This window comes from Delphinapterus leucas, chromosome 6 (assembly GCF_059928025.1).
Source record: "Delphinapterus leucas isolate spDelLeu-1000000601 "Yukka" chromosome 6, BTC_Dleu_Yukka2, whole genome shotgun sequence".
Classification (NCBI taxonomy): Eukaryota; Metazoa; Chordata; class Mammalia; order Artiodactyla; family Monodontidae; genus Delphinapterus; species Delphinapterus leucas.
In genome coordinates, this window is record NC_143134.1 from 34,688,358 (window position 1) to 34,714,881 (window position 26,524).

At 36.0% G+C, this 26,524-nt stretch overlaps 2 protein-coding genes across 4 annotated transcripts in view; one reads left to right on the top strand and one right to left on the bottom strand.

Moving 5' to 3' along the window:
• CENPP (centromere protein P) overlaps positions 1 to 26,524 on the top strand; it is a 231,190-nt gene that overhangs the window by 53,021 nt on the left and 151,645 nt on the right. For both annotated transcript variants that reach the window (XM_022564610.3, XM_022564611.2), the window contains exon 5: positions 5,834 to 5,930. In XM_022564610.3, the coding sequence (XP_022420318.1) occupies positions 5,834 to 5,930 (97 nt within the window). The remainder of the gene's footprint in view (positions 1 to 5,833; positions 5,931 to 26,524) is intronic.
• Positions 5,761 to 25,744, bottom strand: OGN (osteoglycin). 2 transcript variants are annotated; one of them, XM_022564613.3, is made up of 8 exons: positions 25,570 to 25,744; positions 25,230 to 25,397; positions 24,302 to 24,550; positions 22,802 to 22,898; positions 16,814 to 16,972; positions 14,554 to 14,756; positions 11,731 to 11,826; positions 5,761 to 10,923 (listed from the first exon to the last, which is right to left on the bottom strand). In XM_022564613.3, the coding sequence occupies exons 3-8, from the start codon at positions 24,473 to 24,475 to the stop codon at positions 10,753 to 10,755; spliced, it is 900 nt and encodes a 299-aa protein (XP_022420321.1). In that variant the 5' UTR covers positions 24,476 to 24,550; positions 25,230 to 25,397; positions 25,570 to 25,744; the 3' UTR covers positions 5,761 to 10,752. The 2 variants fall into 2 exon arrangements, with proteins under 2 accessions (XP_022420321.1, XP_022420320.1); XM_022564612.2 differs by lacking the exon at positions 25,230 to 25,397 and having other exon boundaries at positions 25,570 to 25,743.

The following is a 26,524-nucleotide window of genomic DNA, read 5'->3' on the forward strand; positions in this document are numbered from 1 at the left end:
AGAGCACAGGCTCTAGGTGCGCAGGCTTCAGTAGTTGTGGCACATGGGCTCATTAGTTGTGGCTCGTGGGCTCTAGAGCGCAGGCTCAGCAGCTGTGGCGCACGGGCTTAGCTGCTCCGCAGCATGTGAGATCTTTTTATGATGTCTACGTTATCTATATTTTATTTTGATGTTCATGATTTTATTGTCATTTGAGAAACCACAGCCAAATCTAAGGTCAATATTTGCCTCTGTGTTTTCTTCTGAGAATTTATAGTTTTAGCTTTTATATTTAGGTCGTTGATCCATTTAGAGTTTAGAGCATATGGTGCAAAGTAAGGGTGCCACATCATTCTTTAGCATTTGGATATCTGGTTGTCCCAGTACCAGTTTTTGAAGAGACTGTTCTTACCCCCATTGAATGGTTTTGGCACTCTTGTTGAAAATCAGTTGACCATAGATCTATGATTTTATTTCTGGACTCTCAATTCTCTTCCCTTTATCCGTGTGCTTATGCTTTTGCGTATTACCAGCAGTACTAGTTGCCTAATTGGGAGGATTAGGGACACGGCTCCTCTTTGGCATTAGGGTTCTGTACTACATGGTTTCCCTTTTCTCATCTTTTTTTTTTTCTTTTTTTTAACTGCATCAAAAATTTTATTGCCTAATTTTTGAAAACTTTTGCTATTAAGTAATAAACCACAAAAGAAACTTTATTATGTCCAGTAGATTAAATTGCATGATTTTGAACACTGTTTTTTTTCTATTGAGATATAGTTGATATATAACATTATATTAGTTTCAGGTGTACAATGTAATGACTAGATATATGTATAAATTGTGAAATGATCATTACAATTACTCTAGTTAACATGTATAACCACATAGTTACTTTTTTTTTTTCTGATGAGAACTTTAACATTTTCTCTTCTAGCAACTTTCAAATATACAATAGAGTATTATTAACTACAGTCACCATGGTGTATATTACATCCCCATGACTTACTTATTTTATAACTAGGAGTTTGTACCTTTAGACCACCCTCACCCATTTTGCTGACCTCATAACCCCCTGCCTCTGGCAACCACCAGTGTGTTCTCTGCAACCGAGTTTGTTTTTTGTTTGTTTGGTTTTTAGATTCCACATACTAGTGAGATCATACAGTATTTATCTTTCTGTCTCTGACTTATTTTACTTAGCATAATGTCCTCGAGGTCCAGCCATGTTGTTACAAATATCAGGATTTCCTTCTTCTTATGGATGAATAATATTCCATTAGATAGATAGATAGATAGGGATATGTATCTCCCTGTGTGTGTATATCTGTCTATCTTGGAGGAAATCAAGAGTAATATTCTAGTGAACACACAAATAAGAAAGTGAAACAGCTTTATTGCACCTATGGAGAAAGTTTTAGTGGTCTGGATAGAAGATCAAACCAGCCACAACATTTCCTTAAAGCCAAAGTGTAATCCACATCAGGGCCCTAACTCTCTTCAATTCTATGAAGGATGAGAGAGGTGAGGAAGCTACAGAAGAAAAGTTTGAAGCTAGCAGAGTTTGGTTCATGAGGTTTAAGGAAAGAAGCCATCTCCATAATATAAAAGTACAAGGTGAAGCAGCAAGGGCTGATGTAGACACTGCAGCAAGTTATCCAGAAGATACAGCTAAGATAATCCATGAAGGTGGCTACACTAAACAACAGATTTTCAATGTAGACAAAACAGCCTTATATCGGTAGCTTCAAAGGACAGGCTGACTCTCTTGTTAGGGGCTAATGCCACTGGTAACCTTAAGTTGAAGCCAGTGTTCATTTACCATTCCAAAATTCCTAGGGCCCTTAAGAATTATACTAAATCTCTTCTGCCTGTGCTTTATAAATGGAAAGCCTGGATGACAGCATGTCTGTTTACAACATGGTTTACTAAATATTTTAAGCCCATTGTTGAGGCCTACTGCTTAGAAAAAAGATTCCTTTCAAAATATTATTGCTCATTGACAATGCACTTGGCCACCCAAGAGCTCTGATGGAGATGGACAATGATATTAATGTTGTTTGCATGCCTGCTAACACAACATCCATTCTGCAGCCCATGGATCAAGGCGTCATTTCAACTTTCAAGTCTTATTATTTAAGAAATATGTTTTGTGAGGCTGTAGCTGCCATAGATAGTGAATTCTTCTGATGGATCTGGGCAAAGTCAGTTGAAAACCTGGAAAGGATTCACCATTCTGGATGCCATTAAGAACATTCATGGGACTTTCCTGGTGGTCAAGTGGTAAAGAATCCACCTTCCAATGCAGAGGACGTGGGTTTGACCCCTGGTTGGGGAACTAGGTTCCCACATGCCATGGGGCAGCTAAGCCCACGTGCCACAACTACTGAGCTTGTGCACTCCTCAACTAGAGAGCCCGCGTGCTGCAAACTACAGAGCCTATGTGCCCTGGAGCTTGCACACCACAACTAGAGAAGAGAAAACCCCCACGCAACAGCTAGAGGGAATCCTGTGTGCTGCAACGAAAGATCCCGCATGCCTCAACAAAGATCCCACATGCCGCAATTAAGACCCGACGTAGCCAAAAGAAAAAAGAAAAAACAAACAAAAAAGAGAGAACATTCATGATTCATTGGAAGAGGTGAAAAGATCAACATTAACAGGAGTTTGGAAGAAGTTGATTCCAACCTTCGTGGATGATTTTGAGGGGTTCAAGACTTCAGTGGAGGAAGTAACTGCAAGTGTGGTGGAAATAGCAAGAGACCTAGAATTAGAAGTGGAGCCTGAAGATGTGACTGAATTGCTACAGTCTCATGACAAAACTTTTAATGGATGAGGAGTTGCTTCTTATGGATGAAGAAAAAGAAAGTGGTTTCTTGAGATGGAATCTACTCCTAGTGAAGATGCTGTGAAGATTGTTGAAATGACAAAAAAGGATTTAGACTGTGACATAAACCTAGTTGAGAAAGCAGTGGCAGGGTTTGAGAGTATTGACACTAGTTTTGAAAGAAGTTCTGTGGGTGAAATGCTACCAAACAGCATTGCATGTTACAGAGAAATCGTTCATGAAAGGGAGAGTCACTTGATGCATCAAGCTTCATTGTCGTCTTATTTGAAGAATAAGGGTGGTGGCCAACTTTTAGTAAACATCCCTCATCAGTCAGCATCCATCAATGCCGAGGAGAGACCCTCCACCAGCAAAAAGATTTGCTGAATGCTCAGATGATGGATAGCAGTTTTTAGCAGTAAAGTGATTTTTTTTCTTGTGAACTTTTTCCTCTTTATTGTGAACATTAGATCAGTTTAATATTCAGGAGTCCTCAATCAGATATGGACTGATTGGGTCCAGATATATAGCAAGTATATTTATATCTTATAGAAACTTAGTTTTAAGCTGAAATATAGTAGACATACAATATTATGTTAGTTTCAGGTGTACTACATAGTGTTTTGACATTTTCATACATTATGAAATGTTTACCATGGTAAGTCTAGTAACCATCCATTCCCACACGAAGTTGTTACAATTTTATTGACCATATTCCTTATGCTGTATATTACATCTCTGTGGCTTATTTATTTTATAACTGGAAGTTTGTACCCTGCACCTATTTCTCCCCCACTCCTAAAGTATTTTTTAATTAAGATATGTACCTTGTTTTTTTAAATTAATTTATTTATTTTTATTTATTATTTTTAGCTGTGTTGGGCCTTCATTGTGGCACACGGGCTTTCTCTAGTTGTGGCGAGTGGGGGATACTCTTCGTTGCGGTGTGTGGGCTTCTCATTGCGGTGGCTTCTCTTGTTGCAGAGCATGGGCTCTAGAGTGCACGGGCTTCTCTAGATGTGGCATGTGGGCTCCATAGTTGTGGCTCGTGGGCTTTAGAGCACAGGCTCAGTAGTTGCGGCGCACGGGCTTATTTGCTCCATGGCATGTGGGATCTTCCCAGACCAGGGCTCAAACCCGGGTCCCCTGCATTGGCAGGTGGATTCTTAACCACTGCGCCACCGGGGAAGACCTGTACCTTGATTTTTTTTTTTTTTTTTTTAGACATGAAGCTATAGTGTAACATAACTTTAATATGCGGGAAACTAAAAAAATCTGTACGATTCGCTTTATTGCGATGTTTGCTTTTTTGTGGTGGTCTGGAACTGAATCTGCAATATCTCTGAGGTATGCTTATATTCAGATCCTCTGCCTGTTTTATCTGCTTGTTTGGATTTTTTGCTATTGGGTTATGTGAGTTCTTTATATATTTTGCATATTAACCCCATTAGATATTTGGTTTGCAAGTACTTTGTCCCATTCGCAAGTTGCCTTTTCATTTTGTTGATGGTTTCCTTTACTGTGCAGAGACTTTTTAGTTTGATGTAGTCCCGTGTTTATTTTTGCTTTGTTGCCTTAGCTTTTGGTGTCAAGTCCAAATAATCATCACTAAAACCAGTGTCTTCACTCCTCATCTTGTACGACTTCTGCTGGCTAGAAGGAGCAGTCTTTCCCTGGGCCTTTTTGTTTTTTTAATTTCAGTCTGCTCTAGCATCCAGATTGGGATGTACAAGAGGTAAAAATGAACCCCAAGGAACTCATTATCTGGTCCTCCCTTAATTCCTGAAGTCTCTACCTGTTTTGCTTCTTCTGTCCACATATCAGAATCTTCCAATATTTGCTTTATGTGTTATTTCCATGTTTCTAAATTGTAATTAATGGGAACATTCAGGTTCAATGTGCTTACTCTACTGTGACTAGAATGGGAACTCTACTCCCACAATCATTTATTGAATGAATGATTAAATGAACACATGCATCTTGCCTATAAGTTGCTCAGAAGTGTTTGTAGGTGTCAATATAACAATAGGTATAGTATTAAGAGAATTGAGCTAAATTCCTATGGGAGCTCATAGGCATAGGAATGAAATTATTTCTAGCTATTTTGGAATAGGACATATGGTGTGGTGGTGAGACACAATAATTCTGTGACACCAACTGGGTGTCCTGTAATTCAGTTCAATTCTGACACTACCCAGATTTAGCAGAGACCCACAGGTTAAGGGCAGAGTCCTCCATAAGACTGCTAGACTTCAGTAAAAGTTACAACCCAGAAACAGCCAAATGGAAACAATTCATAGACCAAGGTCTAGGGGTGGGGCGGGGTGCCGTGGGGGCTGGGGGAGGAGGATAGACATAGAGCTTCTGTGCCCTCTTTTCATGGAATCTGGGCACATCAGCCTCCTAGCACATCCACATGTTCACCAACCTGAAAGTGCCACTGAGTTTTGTTGTCCAGACGTTTTATTTGGGTTACCTTACATAGGCATCATGATTGGCCATGTGATTAAACTCCTCCAGCTCTCCTCTCTTCCCTGGAGAACTGGTGAGCCCACATTTCCAACTTTTTAATCATGTGGTTGGTCTTTCTGGTGAACAGTTCCCATCCTAAGGCTACCTAGGGACCACCTTGATTCACCTCATTACCATAAAAAAGGCACTCTTGTCACTCAGGAATTCCAAGAGTGTTTGAAACTCTGTTAGGAACTAGTGACAAAGACCAGATATAGTCTTTATTATACCACAGATCATCAAATGAGATATCAAGGAGAAAGTGGCATTTGTGTGATATCTTGAAAGCTGGGTAGGATTTAAACATTGGAAGATGGAGAAAAGGGAATTCCAGCCTGAGAAATCACACAGGGGCACATACTCCAAAGGGCAGAGTTCAGTGTTTAGAAATATATTAAGTACTTTTTTAGCTTTAGTTTCAAATCTATAAAAAACAATAATAATATAAAGCCAGATGGAGCGCTTAAATGAACGATAATAAATGATATTTATTAATCGTAGAGCCTTTTATTTTTACAGAGCAGAAGAAAGAAGAGATCTGTTTATGTTTTTCCGAAGCCTACACTTCTTTGTGGAATGGTGTGAATATCGTAAGCGCACATTTAAACGTTTCAAGGTAGAGTCTAAAGTCTTTCAATTTAAACGTATATGGAAAGTGAAGCTGATGTTAATTTGGGGGTTTAAGATAACATTCTTAAAGCTTTCAAACAATAGAAAATGTTTTTATTGGCTTCTAGATTTGCTGTTATTTGGAATAAATGAAGGAGGAATGCTTCTGTACAAGTCAGTTAACCATTTATATTGAAAGAATATAGTCATATATATATATAATATATTTATTTTACAGTACACATTTTGAAAAATTAATCTGTCAAGGACACTTGAAGTAAAATGCCAAATGCTAATAAAGGACATAGGCATAGCAGCCTTGTAACGTCACAGTGTAATCTTTACTTCCTGAGCCACACTCTGTATTTTGAGCTTCTTATTTATTGTATATTTCAAGTTTAAATATTGAAGTCTGATTCTTGTAAAGTAATGCTTCTTAGGTCTGATACATATACATTCAGAGACTTTTTTTTAAATCCCTTTGTTTTCTGTCATAACTAGAACTATATTTGGCTGCATTGTAATCCCCCAGGTCCTACTTAGTTAGATAGTATCAAATTATTGACAGCAGTGATGCACACAGAAACCAGTTCTGAAAGAGTTAACATAAATAATATCTCAAGGTTCAGGTTCCCTCAAAATCCTGAGTCCTGACTATTGTTTTTATGACTGGTACTAATTCTCATTTATTTTGGATTCTTTTTTTTTTTATCATCATCATCATTATTTGCATTCTATTTGGTTGAGCTAGTAATATCTGTCAAGCATAAGATTTTCTTTAGAATGAAACATGTCAGTACCTGTACTGTACCTGTACTGTGGTCCCTTGAGGAGTGCTCAGGATTATGTTGTTTACTTGCAGGTGCTCTTGCACCAGGACAATTAAATAGCTCTTCTTCAGAATTGGTAAAATACAATAATGATTGAGGAGTCTGCTGGCAGTTATGGTAATGAATCACCTAATATGGCCATTTCCTTATACATTAGAATGGGTTGTGGGAAATGTGAGCACTAGTCCCATTTTCAAACTGATTTTCCTCTAGGTGCTTTTAAGGCAAGTGTAGAAGTATAATTGGTGTGTTTTTCCTGTAGAGGATAAAGTGCTTCTTTGAGCTGGTCCTTTGCTGGTGACAAGGTTACTAGAATGGAAGGAAACATCACATTGTTGTGCAACCATCACCAGTAAAAATCTGTCCCATTAAACACTAATTTGCCATTCCTTCATTCTCTCAATAGTGTCCTTTGATGCATAGAAGTTTTTAATTTTGATGAAGTCCAATTTCTTTTCTTTTCTTTTGTAGCCTGTGCTTTTGGTGTCATATCCAGGAAATCATTGCCAAATTCAACATCATAAAGAATTTTCTTTTTATTTTTTCCTGAGAGTTTTATAGTTTAGCTCTTAAGTTTAGGTGTTTAATCCAGTTTGAGTTAATTTTTAAATATTCTGTAAGCCAGCAGTCCAACTTCATTCTTATACATGTGGATATCCAGTTTTCCTAGCATCGCTTGCTGAAGAGACTGTCCTTTCCTCATTGAGTGGTCTTGACACCTTTGTCAAAAATCATTTGACTATATATGCAAAGGTTTGTTTCTGGATTCATTATTCTATTCCATTGGTCTGTACGTCTGTCCTTATGGCAGTATCACACTTTTGTTTACTGTAGCTTTATAGTTACATTTTGAAATGAGGAAGTGTGAATCCTCCAGTTTTGTTCTTCCTTTCAAATTTCTTTTTGGTGTTTGGAGTCCCTTGAGATTCCATATGAATTTTGGTGGGTTTTTCCAGTTCTTCAAAAAATGTCGTTGGGAGTTTGATAGGGATTGCTTTTGAAACCACTAGGTGGCGTTTCGGGGGCGTTCCAAGGAGCTCCAGTCCTTTATGTCTCATTGTGGAAAGAATTCAGCAAGAGACAAAGTGATAGATAAGAAGTGATTTATTAGAATAGGATGCTTGTGAGGCTTAAAAGCAGGTGGGCTAGGGGGTGATGCGCCCTGAGAACTTAGTTGGCTACAGTTTTATAATCAAAGGAAAAGTGGGGAGGAGGAAAAGACCACCTTCTTCCTCATTCTTGAGTAGATATCACGCTTCCATCATCAACTCCTCCTCTAGGTTGGACAGGGGAGTTTTCTTGTCCCTACGTGGTCAAACCAGGACTGTCATGGCACTGTGGAAATATTATTTCAGGTCTCCATACAATGAGGGTCTTTCACTTTGAGATGTCACCTTTCCGTAAATTATTGTTTTTTATGTGTGCAGAGAGCATGTCCTAGGGGTCATTAACTTACTGAGCTCACTGGTCAGGATGTGGGTCTCATGCCACCATTGTTTATTGTTTGGGGGCATGTCTCATGTTTCTGTTGCAGGGTTTTGTTGCTAAGCAGGCATGCTTGGCTTTGTGGTTAAGCAAACCTGCTTTCTTGAGCGATCATTAACTTACAGGGGTCTCCCATACTTTTCCTTACTTATAATCCCCTAGTGGGATTAACTATTTAATCACCTGCTTTGTCCCTTTACTCTGTTCCTATCATTTTGAAGTTGTTTTGGGTAGTGCTGACATATTAACTATTCAGTCTTCCATTCTTGAACACAAGATGTCTTCCCATTTATGCATATCTTCTTTAGTTTCTTTCAGGAATGTTTGTAGGGGTAAAATATTTTTAATTTTAATCCTCTGTTTCATTATCAGTGTCAAGAATGAAGCAATATCTATTTAAGATAATGGGGATCAGCATATATTTTACTTCATTATTTTATTTGTGACTTAAAGGTATATATAAGGTTGTCGGGTACCTAGGTTCATATCTTTTTATCTAGAAGTCTCAAAACTATTTTTTAAGATAATTCCATAATTCAGACTTTTAAACCAGTGCTCTTTCCTAATTGCTATTTTATATAAACCACTGGCTTTTAAATTCTCTAAAATTTGAGAGTTGTTTTATGGTGCTTTTCCCCTTTAAGTTTAGTAATATAAAGAACATAGGAATACATTATTATTCTGACATCTGGAAATGGGAAGAAAGTACTGACCCCTTTCCCCAGTGTTGGTTCCACCACTCAGCAATCCTTTATTAAGTTTGTTTTTCCAGATAAAGTTACAGTTTATTTCTGTTGATTTATTCAAGATTATGGTAGTTTATTCTATTTTTCCAAATAAAACAGAGCCCTTCTGTTTAAATGGATTTTATTTTGCACTATTTACTATATATTCAATTTAGATGTGCACACTATTATGCTAGCACTTTGAATGTATAAAGGGAATATTAGATGTGTTCAGTGTGCTCAGTGAGCTTTCTCAGTCACAGAGAAATGAGGCTCGCACACAAAATGAGAAAGCCGTATAATAGTTATTGTTGCCAGTTACCACAATAAAATCAGTGAACGCGTTAGTGTTGTAGCAGTAATTATTGTGGTGTTAAGACATCACAGGTGTTTTAGTGAAAAAATTTCATTTTGGGGTCAACCTTGACAAATGGGAAAATTGAAAAACAGGTCATTCTACGTATGGAAAAAACAGAAGCAAATGAAAAACCACCAATAGTGTTTGTTCTGGGAGTAGTATACAGAGACCAACTTGATTCTAATGCATAATTTATGTTGGAAACAATGTCGGCAATTTTTATATACACATTTCAGACTCTTGTTTCTAAAGCACTGATCATTTTATATGCAACCCCAAAGCAGTGTGGAGACTAAGACTTTTGAGTGGGGTTTGCGCAAGAGGAAAGTAATTTTAGGAACTTTATCATCACTATTAGATTGAAGATGAATTCTCATCTTTAAACATACCAGTTAATCATGGGTCTCTAGAAAATGTTGCTGAGATGCTTTCTTGTGAATGTGAAGTCTATTCTCAAGAACATGGATGTGTATGGGTGGGTGGGAAGGTGGTGTGTAGTAGTAACACCACAGAATTCACCTTGTTTTCATGTCTTACATTTGGATAAATTTATTGATGAGATTCTCATTCCTATAGTATAAAAAGAAAATATTTTGCAGTATATATCATAATTGAAAGCCTTTACAGTGGAGAATTTTATGGCTATGTTCTGAGAAACAGGATGGACTTTCAGGTTTTTTTATAAGCATACTGATTTTGATGTGCTTGGCTTCCTAAAATGTTTTATGGTGGACTTAGAATGTTAATATTTAGATTAAAGAAAATTTTGTACTATTTTACTAAAGCCTTTAATTGTGTGATCACAAAGCAGAATAACTGAACATTACTATATTAGCTCTTTATCAGAGAGTAAAATTATGCTTTATTTGGAAAGTTTTGCCTAGGTATGAGACTATATTCCTATTTCTGAGGCTAAGTAAAAATATAGTAGCTGCCTTAATAGAAAGAAAACAGAGTTCCTACTTCATAATGAATAATGTATGAATGATAAAAGAAAAGTGAGAGGTCCCTGGAAATATTTAGCTTTTCAAAGTGTTTGGAACATATGCCTTAAATGCTTTAGGGATCCGGTAGAAGCCAGGAAAGACAAACAGTTGAAAGTTTCTTGGACTTATCCTTTCACTTCGTAATACATCTTAAATTTGGGTATTTATATAAAAACATACCTTTTAAATGGTACTCCAGTATAAACTGCAGGGATTTTGTAATGCTGTTCAAATATTTTCACATTACTTTGTTTTGAACTTAAAGATTCACTCTTACTTTTTGCTCGTTGTTATATGTAAGGTTTTTTGAACATCCTTGCTTAAAACATAAGTTCCTTCATAGTAGGATACAAAATTAATATTAAATACTTAAGCTCCTTTAGACATTGTTGAGACAGATTATAAGTATGTGTGTACTTTAGCTTATGTGCTGCATTGATAGTGGTTAAATGTATGACCCTACAGGCAATCTTTTTAAGCAGATAAAACTGTTGGGATGTTTTCCCAGGATGATGGGATTGCCCTCCAAGCGTATCTCTTCAATGCGGTCCCGAATATAACTGGTGTCATTAGCCTTGCAGAATGTATCATCTGTAATTGAAGTTATGTTGTTAAACTAGAAAATAAAAGGGAAAAATGGTTTAGAAACCCGAAATCATCCTTTTGTATTTTGTGTAATGATATCTCACAGAATATTTTATCTAAAAAGTGATTTTTAAAATATTGTACATACTGTGTATATATCTTCATGGTAATAAAAACCCTTGCTGAGCAATCTGAGCCTCCCTTTTTAAAGTCTACAGTATTACTTTGGAAGAACAGACTACTGGCTATTTCTAAGAGCAAAACCCATATAACAAATTTCTGAGTATAAATAAGATTATAATAGCTGGATAAAGTATCCTATTCTAGAGTGTCAACTCAAAATGGGTACTGTTTCCTTAAATATATTTTAAAGAAATAAAAAGAAAAAATGGGAATTCTTGTGATGGTAAAAGACCACTTTTAGTTTATTTTTATTCCCTTTTCACTTTTCTATTACACTAAGTTGATGTTGGACAATAAAGTCAGCTGGGAAGTCTCCAAAAGCAAGTGTTTACTGCTATTTTGAGAAGGAAACATAAACCACAGGTCTAAGTGTCCCCTAACTTCAAATCCACATGTCAGATTAACTAGGAGATGCCAAGTGCACACCTGGAGACAAATCCTACTATAAGAGCAGACCTCTCACCTAGTGTTACTGGTCCTTTCGTTGTGCTCTGGATAGAACCAGGGCTTCTGGGCAGGAGAGAACATTTGGCTAAATATTAATACTTTTGATGGGCAAAATTTACGTGTAAATAAGTGAGCTTCCTAATGAATCGTAAGATTGACCCATAATAATTTGAATTAAAGTCAGATAATGTGAAAGGAGCAATCATACCTGAAGATGAATTACACGCAGACTTTCTGGTAAATTAAGAGGCACAGATTCCAGGGCATTGTGGTCCAAGTAGAGGAAGGAGAGGTTATTCAATTTCTGTAAGGAAAAGGTGCTTTTGCTTAAGTGTTACTGAGCTCATTGCATTTCTTCACGTGATTCAAGCTATATACACACATATATGTATAAATACATAGATATAGATATAGACACATATCAATACTATTAATCATTGGTATGGTAGTTTTAGGTTTGGTGGGATTTTTTTTGTTTGCTTTGTTGTTGTTGTTTGGTGCTTTTGGTTTTACAAGTAGTATATTTGGTCCTTCACGAAGGGCAGTAGAGTCCTGATGCATCCCCACATTTCTGTCCCCTCATCTCACTTCTGAATACCATCATATTCAGCCTCAGCCCTCATGCCAATTTCTGGGGCCCTTTAAATTTCTCTTGGGAGCAGGTAATAAGGTTAATTCTTATGCAGGATTATATTTGCATCTGGTACTGCCATAACCTCTCTTGAACCTTCACAACTTTCCATTTCAGCTCCACCAATTTGTAGTAAAATGAATATTCCTAAGAGATGTGTATGCTTGTTAGTAAGATGTCTCCCAAAGCAGTTTATTAAATACGTAGCCAAGTATGACTTTTTTACACCCCAAGGACTCTACATTGGATTACTCTTCATGATCAGTAATCCATTATTGTGTATAATTTTATAATATGATCTCAAGATGTAGTTTCCCTTGACAATAATCTTTTACCTTACCTTTGATATGCATCCTGTGACAGAATTTGGTAATTTTTTTTTTTTTTAGAATTAATTTGCTGTTATTTTAATCCTTTCTTTCTTTGTTTTTTTTTTTTTTTTTGCGGTACGCGGGCCTCTCACTGCTGTGGCCTCTCCCATTGCGGAGCACAGGCTCCGGACGCACAGGCTCAGTGGCCATGACTCACGGGCCCAGCTGCTCCACGGCACGTGGTATCCTCCCGGACCGGGGCACGAACCCGTGTCCCCTGCATCGGCAGGCGGATTCTCAACCACTGCGCCACCAGGGAAGCCCTAATCCTTTCTTGAGCATCCTATAATTCACCATATGGGCACCAAGCTCCTGTCTTTCCCAGTGGGCCTCTTTAACATGGATTAGAGTAACCTGATTTTACCAGTGGCTTTGGCAGCTTAGGGCATTAAGCAAAACTAGAAAATAGCTGAGTTTATCATTTTCATGCCAACTTGTCATGAATCCCTTCTGTAATCCACGTGTAAAATCCGAAATATTCAAACATTCCTTTTGTGAAATGTTGATTAGCTCCTGTAGGTCTTTTTTGTTTGTTTTGTTTTGTTTTATAAATTTATTTATTTTTGGCTGCATTGGGTCTTCGTTGCTGTGCTTGGTCTTCCTCTAGTTGCAGCAAGCAGGGGCTACTCTTCATTGCAGTGTGTGGGCTTCTCATTGTGGTGGCTTTTCTTCTAGAGCACGGGCTCTAGATGCACGGGCTTCAGCAGTTGTGGCTCACTGGCTCTAGAATGCAAGCTCAGTAGTTGTGGCGCTTGGGCTTAGTTGCTCCACAGCATGTGGGACCTTCCCGGACCAGGGTTCAAACCCGTGTCCCCTGTGTTGGCAGATGAACTCTAACCACTGCGCCACCTGGGAAGTCCCTACTCCTGTAGGTCTTTAACATGTCAGTTATTCAAAGGTTTACCTGCTCAAATTGCATATCTTCAAATTACAAACATTTTTTTGTTTTTAAAATGAGTCCAGTTTTTAAAAGTCCCCTAAGAGTCCCTTAACTTCTGAGGAACTGCTAGGAGTTGTCCTAAGGAGCTACAAACCTTCCTTTTCGTTTTTTTTGTTTGTTTGTTTGTTTTTTGGCGGTACGCGGGCCTCTCACTGTTGTGGCCTCTCCCGTTGCGGAGCACAGGCTCCGGACGCGCAGGGTCAGCGGCCATGGCTCACAGGCCCAGCCACTCCACGGCATGTGGGATCTTCCCGGACCGGGGCACGAACCCGTGTCCCCTTCATCAGCAGGCGGACTCTCAACCACTGCGCCACCAGGGAAGCCCCAAACCTTCCTTTTGAATGAGGTCTTCTGTTGCCAACAGTAGCGTGATTGTCTCATCCTTTTATCTGGGGTTTCTTCCAGGACTGGGAATGAGTACATAGAGCTATGGAAGTCCTGGGCTGAGGTTACTTCCCTGTAGGCTCTGCATTTTGAGACAACCTGGCTATCTAAATCAGAGGAAATCACCTTGCCCTTTTCATGTGCATTTATTTTCTTGTATTACTAAATTAAGGAATATGTGTAATTTTTACTACATACAGAATTTTGTATTAGGTGCCATCATGGAATTCAAAAGAATGTCTACCTACAGAAGTGTATGGTGTAATACTTTTAAGTATTAAAAATAAAATTCAGTGTTTACTTTAGAATATGATTTTTTCTGGTGTTTGTAAATTACTAATATTGTAAGGAAAAAAGAAACACAGGAACACTCCCATTTTGAGGTTTTGCAGACTGTTGGTGCCACGAGGGTGCAAACCTTGTCTGTGTAAATAAATATTGCTGTGTGAACAAGGGAAAAAGATGTGACACCAGGTAGTCCCATGAAACAAGATAAAGGTATTTTAAGTGAGGTACAGGCATAAGCTAGACTGAATAAGCCTAGTAATATCACTATTTATCATGTAAATAATATCTTCATTTATCACATTAAAATAGTTTTAAAACAAAATTCTAGACCATAGTTTCTTTTTCTTTTATCATGTAATTATTGGCTGTATAACCGATATTTTTATATTGTGCTCAGTCATACTATAAAATACTTACTTTGAAAGTATTTGCTTTGATTCCTCTACTCTTGATTTTGTTGTATTTTGCATTAAATAAAGTAAGCTTGGGAGGGAGAACTGGAAGTTTCAGTAGTTGATTTTCAGCTAGTGTAAGTTCTTCTAACAGTGAAAGTTTTGAAAAAGTACCGTCTTCTATATCTTCAATCAAATTTCCCGTAAAATCAAGTCGCCTTAAGTTAGCTTGAAGGAAAAATATACAAAAAATAAGAAATTTTTAAAAAATATATGAAGTTAAATTCTTAATTGTCTGGACTGAGGAAAAGCATTTGTTTATCAGGTCATTCAAACGTCTTTTATTTTTAGTGCCTAGCAGAGTGTCTACAATTAGTAGCTCAGTAAGTTTTGTTGAACACTGAGCATCTACTCTGTGCTTGACACTGATGGTCTTTCTCACTGAAGTTCTAAAACCTCAGGTTTGGAAGGGAACTTAAAGTTAATAGAGTCCTTCCATCCTTTTTTGTTTGAATTCTCAGTATGCTCAAGTAGTTTGAAAGAAACTTTTTGTTGCAAATTATGGAAAGTAAGCATTACATCTGATTGAATAAAATCATGTAAATATTTTTGGATTTTTTGCCAGCCTGTTATATTGTGACTGAGGATATCTTAATCTCTCCATGCCTTATTGCTTGACAACAATAAAGGCAAAAATGTTCCCTAATTTGTTACCGTGGTGCATACTGAGAGACAGAGAAATTCAATGTGTGTATTTATGTGTGCATCACTTTTGTCCATCTGGGATGATTAGAAAATATGGTCCCTTCTCACTATTCAAGGTGGTCATGTCTATAAAGTCAGTGTAAATGCTGAATTAGTGAATATGGAACCATTGCTCCTAGGGAATATACAGGGTTAGAGCCTCTCATCACACATTTTCATCAACCAATCAGTGGAAAATTTTATGTGTGTTTCTTTTTAAAGGCATCTTACTTAGTATATATTGTTTATACATTAACATTGAACTCACAGCCAATCAACGCTGTAACTCACACTTAAATAAAGATTACCTAACATGTGTTTTCTCTGTAAGGCACATCACAGCCTTCTTGCAGTTAGGAACACTAGACAGCATTTTAGCACTATACTTAGGGAGCATTTTAAACAGCAAAAAGCACAAAAATGTGAAAAATGTGGCACTAAGTAGACTGTAAAGAGGATACTTGTTTACAGTATAAAAGCTGAAACAAAAGGCCAAGCATCTCATTCAGCCTATCCTGGATGGCTCAAATTTTTTGCCACTGTGCACATGTCTACGAATGACCATGAAAGTGCCAGAAGTATTGATGTTTTGGGTTACAAATAAATTTTATCAAGTAGGTGAGTTTGAAAACATGGAATCCACAAAAGAGGAACAACTGTATTCAGTCAGTTGGGAGCTACTGCTGACAGCATGAATTTAGTTATGGCTATTCTTGTAAATGTGTAGCGCGGCCAGTGTGCATTTCTTGATGTGACTTTCTTCAGAAGCCCTTGACGTGGGGCCAGTTGCATTTCATGATGTGACTTTCTTCAGAAGCCCTTGACAGCATTGGAATCTAGAAAATTTATGAGGGATTAGTGATCCAGACTTGGACTTCATACTGCAGAAGTAGGGGATTTGGGTGTGCTCATGGCAACACTCTCCTGGCAGCTGTTGTAAGCTTTGATTGGACACCAGAAGTCCAGGATTTTTAATGACCTGGGAAGGAGTTAAATGGCACTGCTCTCAGCATTAATTCTGTATTAGAGTCATCTGAAGAGTTTGGTTGTGGTTAATGACAACACCTGGGCCTCTAAATTTAGAGACCTATATTAGAATCTCTGGGGACTAGGACCTGGTATCAAAAATACTTTAATATGCAGCCAGATTTAAGAACCGTGAGTTAAAGTAAGAAAAAGCAGTTTCTGTGTTTTTACAGTGAAAGTAGAAAATAAAACATTGTCATTGGAGAAATATCCTGATTATATTTGTATTGCTGACTGGCTGAGGCAAATGGATCTTGAAATATTGGGGTTGAGAAGATATAGTTGCCCATATGTTAGATGGGCTGTCAACATAGACTCCATAGTCACCAGTAAAGAAAGATGACAGGGAACATCTGAATGGAAAGGAGATTTCATGTGAAGTGTGGTGGATACTTAAAATACCTCAACAGTCACTACCGTACACGTGATAGGCCACAGGTACCTAGAAACTTGTGTTTATATGAGTTAAATACTAACATGAGTTAACACTAATATCTTATTTAAAATTAACTTACGTATGTCTGCAAAATCTTTGGCAGTCAACTTTTTAATTTTGTTGAATCGTGCATAAAGATAGGCTGATTCCTTTGGCAAGGGTGGTACAGCATCAATGTCAACTTCTTCACAGTATACAGAGCCACTTAAACAAACACATAGCAGGCATGTGGGCATTTCTAAATTGGGAAACAAAAATCATAAAAATCAGTAGTTTAAAAATATTTGACCTCTAGTGTTAAAATTCTTGCTATCATTTATGTTATTACCAATTTGAAAAGATCCTTTACAGAATTATGGGTGATAACAGGAAAGACGTTATGGCCATGATAGCTAGTAATCGATATTGTATCTGATAACTCACCAGAATTTTATTTTAAATTCTGTAATCCACAATCTCTTTTATTCTCCTATCTGTTTTAGCAGTGATCATTTAATTGCTGAATTGATTGACAGTTACATTTCTTCATTGGAGTATCAAAAATCATAAAGCAGGACTTAAGGTAAATATAAGCTTGATTTATCACTTGGAGTGGTGCAAACACATTTCTAATGAGTTTAGAAACCACTTAGTTAAATAAGCAAACTATTAACTTAAAAATTGGAGTCATCATGGGTACTGTTAGAATCCCTATTGTACCCTATGTCATTCATTGCATTTACTTGTCATGCATCTTTCATCTCCTTCAACCTGCAACAGTTCCTTAGTCTTTGTTTTTCATACCTTTTACTGTTTTGGAAATTTTTGAATTTTTTAAAACTTTTATTTTCAGGGCATTTATTTTGCAGAATATCTTTCAATTAGGATTTATATGAGGTTCCTCATTTTTTGGCAGGAATACCATGGAAATAATGTTACATCCTTAGTGTTATGTATCTGTCTCATTCCTTATGATGCTGTCTTTGGTCGCTTGGTTCAGTTAGTATCTGCCATGGTTCTCACTCTGTGAAATTACTGTTTTTCACTTTGTAATTTGTACCTTCTAGAGGAGCACTTTGAGATTCTAAACATCAGGTTTGTCATCAAACTTTCACCCTCTAGTTTTATCATCTGTTGAAGATTCTTACTTGAATCATTTATCACTAGAATAATTGCCAATTATTTTCTAATTCCATCATTTCTTCTATATTTGTTAGTTGGCATTCTGATATAAGGTGGAACATTCCCTTCTTATTTGTTTATTTCTGTCAGTATGAACTTATGAATTCCTCATCCCATGGATAACGTATCCCATAATACGTTACTGTCTTATTTATTTTGATAATCACATTGTCACAGATTAGTCAGTGAGAACTCTTAAGCTCTGTTTATCCTCCCACAGCCTTTTTATGGTTCCATGATATACAGTAAGTTGCACATATTTAATTTGTATAATTTCTAAGTTTGGACATGTGTATATGCCCATGAAACCATCACCACAATCAAGATAATTAACATATCCATCACTCCAAAAGTTTCCTCATGCCCTTTGGTAATTTCTCCCTCCCAGCAACCACTAATCTCCTTTCTGTCATTATATGTTAGTTTGCATTTTTGAAACTTTTATATCAAAAGAATCATGCAGTATACACTCTTTTGTCTGGCTTCTTTCACTCTGCATAATTATTTCTCAAAATAATTTTGTATGTATCAGTAATTCATTCCTATTTATTACTGAGTTCATTCCAATTTATTCCATTGTCTCAATAAACACCATTTATACTGTCATCTCTTACGGACATTTGGGTTGTTTCCAGTTTTTGGCTATTTCAAAGAAAGCTGCCATGAACATTTATATATGGACTTAATGTTTTCATTTTTCTTGGATAAATACCTAAGAGTAGAATGGCTGGGTCTTATTATACGTATGTATTTTACCTTTTGAAGAATGTCCTAAAGTGTTTTCCAAAGTGGTTGTGCCATTTTACATTCTCATTAGCAGTGTGTGAAAGTTCCAGTTGCTCCACACTCTTGTCAACATTTGGTATGTATGGTTGGACTTTTTTATGTTAGCCTTTCAAGTAAGGTTTGTTGTGGTATCGCGTGTTTTAATTTACATTTTCCTAATGACTAATGTGCTAAGCATCTTTTTATATACTTATTTGCCATCCACATATTTTTTTGTGGTGAAGTGTCTATTCATATCTTTTGCCTGTTTTTTTAAATAGGTTTTTGTATTATTATTTTTGAATTATAAAAGTATATTCTGTAGATATAAATCATTTGTCAGATTTATGTTTTGCAAATATTTTCCTCCAGTCTGTGGCTTGTCTTTTTATTTCCTTATCAATGTCTTTTGAAGAGCAAACATTTGGGGCCTTCCCCAGCAGTCCAGTGGTTAAGACTCCACGCTTCCACTGCAGGGGGTGCATGTTCCATCCCTGGTTGGGGAACTAAGATTCCACATGCCGCATGGTGAGGCCAGAAAAAAAAAAAAGAAAAGCAAACATTTTTTATTCTAATGAATAACAGTTGATCCCTTTATATTGTCTGGATTTCAATGAGCAGGTCTTGTACATCTTTTACACATTTATACCTATGTATTTTTTATATTTTGATTAATTTAAAAAATTAAATGTCCCCACTGTTTTTTGAGAACTTACTTATTTTCTGGCATGCTAAGATATCCCAGACCAATCTTGCCCTTTCCTTGCCCCAGGCCTGAAATCAGCTATTATTTTAAGGAGTACTGGTCCCTTTTAGTGGAGGATGGTATTTAGAAACCAACATTTGGGTGTGGATGTGCTCATTGCTACTGGGATCTCATTGCTTCTGGGCTTTTTCAGCAAAGGGGCCTGGGAAATATATGTATTTTTATTTGGCGCTCTCTTCATATATAATACACATACATACACACAAGTATATGTATATGGACATGGACATAATACACAAGTACACACATGCAGACATACATATATACATGTATATAATATGTGTCATGCTCATACGAAAACATAAGCACATCATATGCATATTTTCACATACACACTCATACAGGGAGGCAAACATGTATATATCTATTTCTGTATCTCTGTATACAAACCAGGAGTTGATCCTGATATCTTTCATTCCACTCCATCTCAACAGTGTTCATTTTAGCCTTCCCCCTTACCATATTTGTAACACCCTTCTCTGACAATGAGAAACCTGGCTCTTGTGATCCACTGTGCATTTACTTTACTCAGTCCCAGAACACACATTAAGTAGTTTCATTATTGCTAACCTATAATACTATGGAAAACAAACCTACCCACTAGAATTTTAGTATTTGCCTATTTTATTTTGTCTTTAGCCTGAAAGTATACAGTCAAAATACTGTGTTTAAGGATTACTTCGATTAGATTTTTCCCTCTGTAGTGTGTTATGTTATTGATTTGAAATGCCATTAAGTTTCTATTTTTCTGTTTGTTTGCCAATTTGGGTTCTTTTTATCTTATCCTAGTTGGTTTTATTTATAAATGTATTTGTTTGTTTGCTTATTTGAATATAGCATTATTCTAAAATCAAATCTACACAACAAGTGTATACTCCAAGAAGTTCTAGAACCTTCCCCTAGTACCCCTAGTTACCATCTCCCCCTCCTTTCTACCCCTAGTCCCATCTGTAACCCATAGGTAACTAGTCTCAGTTTTTTAGTTACCCTTCTTGAATTTCTTTTCACAAAGTGGGCTGATGTATGTATATTCTCTTACATCCCCTTCATTCTTTTTTTTTTTTTTTTTTTTTTTTTGCGGTACGCGGGCCTCTCACTGTTGTGGCCTCTCCCGTTGTGGAGCACAGGCTCCGGATGCGCAGGCCCAGCGGCCATGGATCACAGGCCCAGCCGCTCTGCGGCATGTGGGATCTTCCCGGACCAGGGCACGAACCCGTGTCCCCTGCATCGGCAGGCAGACTCTCAACCACTGCGCCACCAGGGAAGCCCCCCTTCATTCTTAGGTGAAAGACAGCATACTGTAGATACTCTATTGCATTTTTTTTTCACATAATCTCTTCTGAAAATCACTCCATATTAGTTATAGAGATCATCCTCATTCACTTTTACAACTGCATAGTATTCCCCTGGGTGGATGTACCATACTTTATTCAACCACTCTTCAATGTATGGATAATTAGATTGTTTCCAATATTTTGCAGATGCAACCAATGCTTCAGAGATTTTGCATATGTGTTTTCTTACTTTTGGAGGTATATCTTTAGGGTGAATTCCTAGAAGTCAATTGCTGTGTCACAAAGTAAATGCGTATTAGGTTTCGTTAGACATTACCAAATTCCTGTCCATTCTACCAGTTTGTATTGCCACCAGCAACGTATGTCAGTGTCTGATACCCTACAGTTTTTCCAATGGAATATATTAATATATTTGTCAGATAGGTTAAAAAATTTTATCTCAGCATAATTTAAACTTACATGTGAGATTGAACATCTTTTATGTGTTTAAGCGTCATTTTTATATCATTTTGTGAATTGTCTGTTCATATCTTTTGTCCATTTTTCCAGTGGATTTTTGATCAGTTTCTTTTTCCTGGATTTTTACTTGTTCTTTAGAAATTAGAGATATTAACTCTTTATCAGTGATATATATTACAAATATTTTTCTCAGTTTTCAATTGCCTTTGGCTTCGTTTATGATGGTTTTTGCCATGGAGATGTTTCATTTATGGAGTCAAATTTATTGATCTTTTCTATTATCGTCTCTGGAGTTTGAGATACCCCACACCCAGGTTATCTTCTACTATTTGTATGGTTTCACTTTTTGCATTTAGACCCTAATTTATTTGGAGTTTTTCTGTGTAAGATAGGGATCTAATTGTATCCCTTGTCAGTTGACTACTTAGTTGTCCCAGCCCCAGTTTTTTAAAATATCATCTTTGCTTCAGTGATTAAAGATGTTACCTTTATTATTTACTAAATTTCTACATGTATTTCTTTTTGTCTGTGGACTTTCGTTCATGCACCAGTATTACACTTATTTTAAGTATGCAGGCTTTAAAGCATGTTCTGATAGGTGATTTCATGCAGGTTTGATTTTCCTTCTGAACTTGAAGATCAGCCTTACCAGCTCTTTAAAGAAGTTCATTGTTGTAAATTTAGGGAGCACTGACATCTTTGTGATATTAAATCATCCTACTCAAGAGCAAAGAATGTCTTTCCATTTCTTCAAGTCTACTTTCACTATGATACTTCTCAAATTTCTTAAGATATATTTTCTGGTTTTGTCCTTTTTTTTTTTTTTTTTTTGCGGTACGCAGGCCTTTCACTGTTGTGGCCTCTTCCGTTGCGGAGCACAGGCTCCGGACACGCAGGCTCAGCGGCCATGGCTCACTGGCCCAGCCGCTCCGCGGCATGTGAGATCTTCCTGGACCAGGGCACGAACCCGTGTCCCCTGCATTGGCAGGTGGACTCTCAACCACTGCGCCACCAGGGAAGCCTTGGTTTTGTCCATTTTAATTTTATTGTAGCAATATAGAAATCAGTGTGTGATTTTTTTTTTCATATTGTCATGTGAAGTAATGTTCTGTGATAGAGCAAGAATAAACCAAATAGAAACTAATAAGTAGGACTTTGTAATTTGTTATTTTATAAGTTTTCTATTGTTTTAATTGAAATGTACATTATAATTATTTATGTATATAACTATGTCTCTCTTCTGTGAGTTTCTTAAAGGCAAGAATTATATTTTATTTACTTTATCCTCAGGCTACATAGTATTTGAAAATAATTGGTGTTTAACAAGTATTTCTTGAACTGATTTTATATAGACAGAAGCACACACTTTGTAGAGGCTAAACGTAGACTAAACTTTGTTCTTGAATGTTCCTATTCCACATTTCTCACTCATAATGTGGAATGGCAAATGATGAAAATGCACAATATACCTGTTTGACTTTATCATTAGAGATAAAATTCCACTGTTTGGATCTACTATATCCTGATGCAATTTTTGATTACTATAAGGAATAAAGTTCCATTATAAGCTATTTTTTAAAGCTCCTTTAAAAAAATTTGATGCTAGAGTATTCATACTTACCATCATTTTCTTTCTTGGGGGATAATGGTTTTATACTCTCATCTTTTTGTAATTGAAAACCTTTCTCATCGGATATTATTATCATAGTTTCTTTTTCCTATTGAAAAAATAAACATTTATTATCAGGTGTGACAAGGACCAATTTGGACGGTAAAACTGAGGGATTACAGACAACATTCTCCCGTAAGTGTTCTGGTTGAACAGCCTCTCCCCTTTCCATTTGTCTATTAAATGTCGTTGAATTCTACTCCACAAATATCTTGGTCCCTGCATTTATATTAAGATAGAGAGAATCCTAAAGCAATGTAAAGAGAAGAAGCAGAGAACTTTTTATTTACTACTTTTTAGGGGCCAGTAGATTTTTGAAAGTATTCTTTAAACTGATTGATAGATTCAAATCAGCCATGTGAGCCAACAACTTGTTGTTATAGTGGGCCTTTTTTTTCCCTAAGCTATAACTATATATGTATACCTATATTATATATATGTGATAATAATAATAATAGCATATTAACCAACTCCATTGAAAGAAATTGTACAGTTAACATTTGCTCATCTGTACTAAAAAAAGAAAGAAGCAATTAAAACTGTTCACTCTTAAAATCTTTGTCATCTTATTTATAGTGGAGAACTTTTGAAGCAATCAACATTGTTATATATTTGGCTGCTTTGCTCATTTTCCATTTGTGTGTGTGTGTGTGTGTGTGTGTGTGAGAGAGAGAGAGAGAGAGAGAGAGAGAGAGAGACACATACAGACACACGGTAGGCAGGCAACAGATACTTATGTGCTGTATTAACTTTTTCCTTTCCCAGTGTTCATTTCTGTGTGCCAGTAAAACCACAAGTAATTACTTAGCCCCCGTACAAGTAGAATATGAAGATGTGGTGTGAAAGTCATCCCTGTAGACAATGACAGTTACCGTTACTTGGTAAAGTGATGGAGTCTGAATTGTTAAAACCGATTAAAAATTAAGCTATATTAAGTAGTTTTCAGTTTTTGACATATGTGAATTATTGTGAAATGCTGTAGATACAAAATAAGCAGCACTCTTTATTTCCTTGAACCACTTCTTCCTAAAACAATAAACCTTAAGCTGGTGATTCATTTTTATTTCTCCTAATACACATTTCTCCTATTTTATTTTAATATGCATATATAGGACATTATGTAATATTACTTAACATATAAATCTCAACTGGTCAGAGATCCTCTCAAAGTTTAATTTTCCTTAAATTTTATGTTTTAAATTTTAGTTTTCCTTAAATCTTATGTTTTGGTTGCTATAGATACTGTTTGGTTATTATGGATTCTATGTATTAATTTGGGAAGCATGCATACTTTAAAAATATCATCTTAGGACAGTTATTTTGAATTATTTTGAAGCATTTAATGTGCTTTTCCTTTCCTCTTACCTTATCAGACACATTCAGAAAAAACAAAAACATACATTTAAATGGGCGACCATTTTAGAAATTAAATTTAGAGTAGAAATAAAATACCTTAATACTTTTTCCATCCAGGGATTTATCCTCATAATCTCGGCTAAATAAGCTTTCTTCAAAATTGTCTGTTCCATAATCATAGATAATGCGTGAATCCTGCTGAGATGGTGGTGCTGGCTTTATCAGAGGCACAAACAGGAACAGGAGAAGTGTAGATTTCAGAGTCTTCATTTTAGCAAAAATGAAAGTGACTGGAAGTTAATAAGCTAGTGGCCTGCTGACTGTGGGACAATACTCTCTTTTACCCTGGAAATAAAAACGCAGACCATTGAAGCAATATTTAAAAGCTTAGAAGACTTTTTGGCAGGGTATACGCAGTAGGGACCAGAGAACAAGTATTTAACCCTTAGTGATCTTTAATTAGATGCTAAAAGTTTTTATGTATCAGCCACATTCTGAAAAATAGTTTCAGAAAATGGTTTTAGTTCCTTTTATATCAAAAATCCAAGCAATGTTGATAATTTCAGTTTTTTAATAATTAGGTGCCTTGAACAAAGGTACTTGTTTGTAATTGAAGTCTTCTTAGGATACCTGTAATATAAACAGTTAAAATGAAGTCCCATGATCCTGTCTCATGTGAGTTAAAAAATATCATATTTCAACTTTGCTCCTTTATACGAACTCTTGATTTGTATTGGTATGAGCAGAAGCAAGTTCCAGGAACAGTTTTATAATTAAATTTTAAATTTAACATTATGAAAAGTAGTCATTAACACTTTTTTAGGTGGTACAGAATATGGGAAAAGCCATAATTTAAATTTTGTTAGTTTTATAATTTTTATAGATATCATTTCTTTTAGTTAATAGCATTTCTTTTAAAATTTAAACCATGAAAAATGCAAAAATAGTATTGCAGACTAGAAAAAATATAGAACTTTAATCAAAGATTTAGAGGGAATGAAATGGGAAAGATTTTTAGGCTCACCGCTGGATTTTATCTGGTGGTGCACATTTTACACTTTTTCATAAGTAACTTCAGACAGAATCACTCATAGTTGCTGGTGCTGCATTGTAGATACCAGTTTGTCAAAAATCAATGGTTGAAAATTAAGAATAACATGGTTTTGTGACTTTTGCAGCACCTTGTTCTTGCCTGCGTGGACATTAAAGTTATGCAATGATATACTTAAGTGCTTGTTAAAAAATAATTGTTCAAAGTAACTGAAACATAAAAAAATTAAAGATGGCCTTTACATTTACTAAGATTGTTAGGTGTCACATTTTAACAAACGATATTTAAAATAATATGTGAAAAAAGAGCCTACCGTTGTAGCTGTTTTGAAGTTTTTTGTGGCTTTCCTCAGTAGATGGTCATGGCTTGCATTAGCCCCAAGTGGGCGGGTGAATGAGAAAAGCTGTGGATTGATTTCAAACTGCTGAATAGAATTTCAGGGCCCAACAGCTTTCAAAGCAGTTTCCATGTGGTAGAGATCTTTGCCAACATTCTTTCTCTAGGGTGAAATGTAGTGTGTTGTACTAGAGAACTGTGCTTAAAGTATTTGTAACTGCTGTACTCAGATTGCTTCTACTGTTTACCATAATTTTGTTATTTTTACCTTGTGTAATAAATACTCATGTTTTTGTGAATATTAGTTTATGAAGATGACATAGTTTAAAAATCATTCTTTTCATTTTAGTGCTTTCCCAGTAGACAAAACATCTGCTTTTTGAATGAAATAAAACACCAAACTAAAGCATAATCTATGCTCTTAATTTTATGAAGAGTAAAAGTGTTGTTCTAGTACTTTAATTAGTATATAGCCAAAAAGTTTCCGGTGTAGAAATTAGTTTTAGCACAAATTATTTTTTAGTTTAGTCATTTGAGGTCCCTCTCCCCCTTTATATTGTTACATATAACAAAAACTCAAGTGTCAGAATTAGCTTTTTAAAAATAAATTTTATTTATAATTTGGGGTTTGATAGTAAAATATATTTTTGTTTGCTAAATGAAGGAAGCTGTTTTAATTATTTTAATATTAAATTTGATTTTTTTTAAGTTGAAGTGGGATTTAGATAACTATGTGAACATCTTTAAAGATTTGTTTTAATTTTATCACTCTTTGGTACTTTTAGCAGTCAAGGTAATATTTCTTTCTCCTCTATGCTAAAAATTCAATAAATATGGATATGGATAAATACTTTATTAAAAAGTAGAAAATGAAAGAATACTAATTTTTTCTCTTTTCTATTCAAAATTGGCTTTAGAGTTTTTCGAATTAA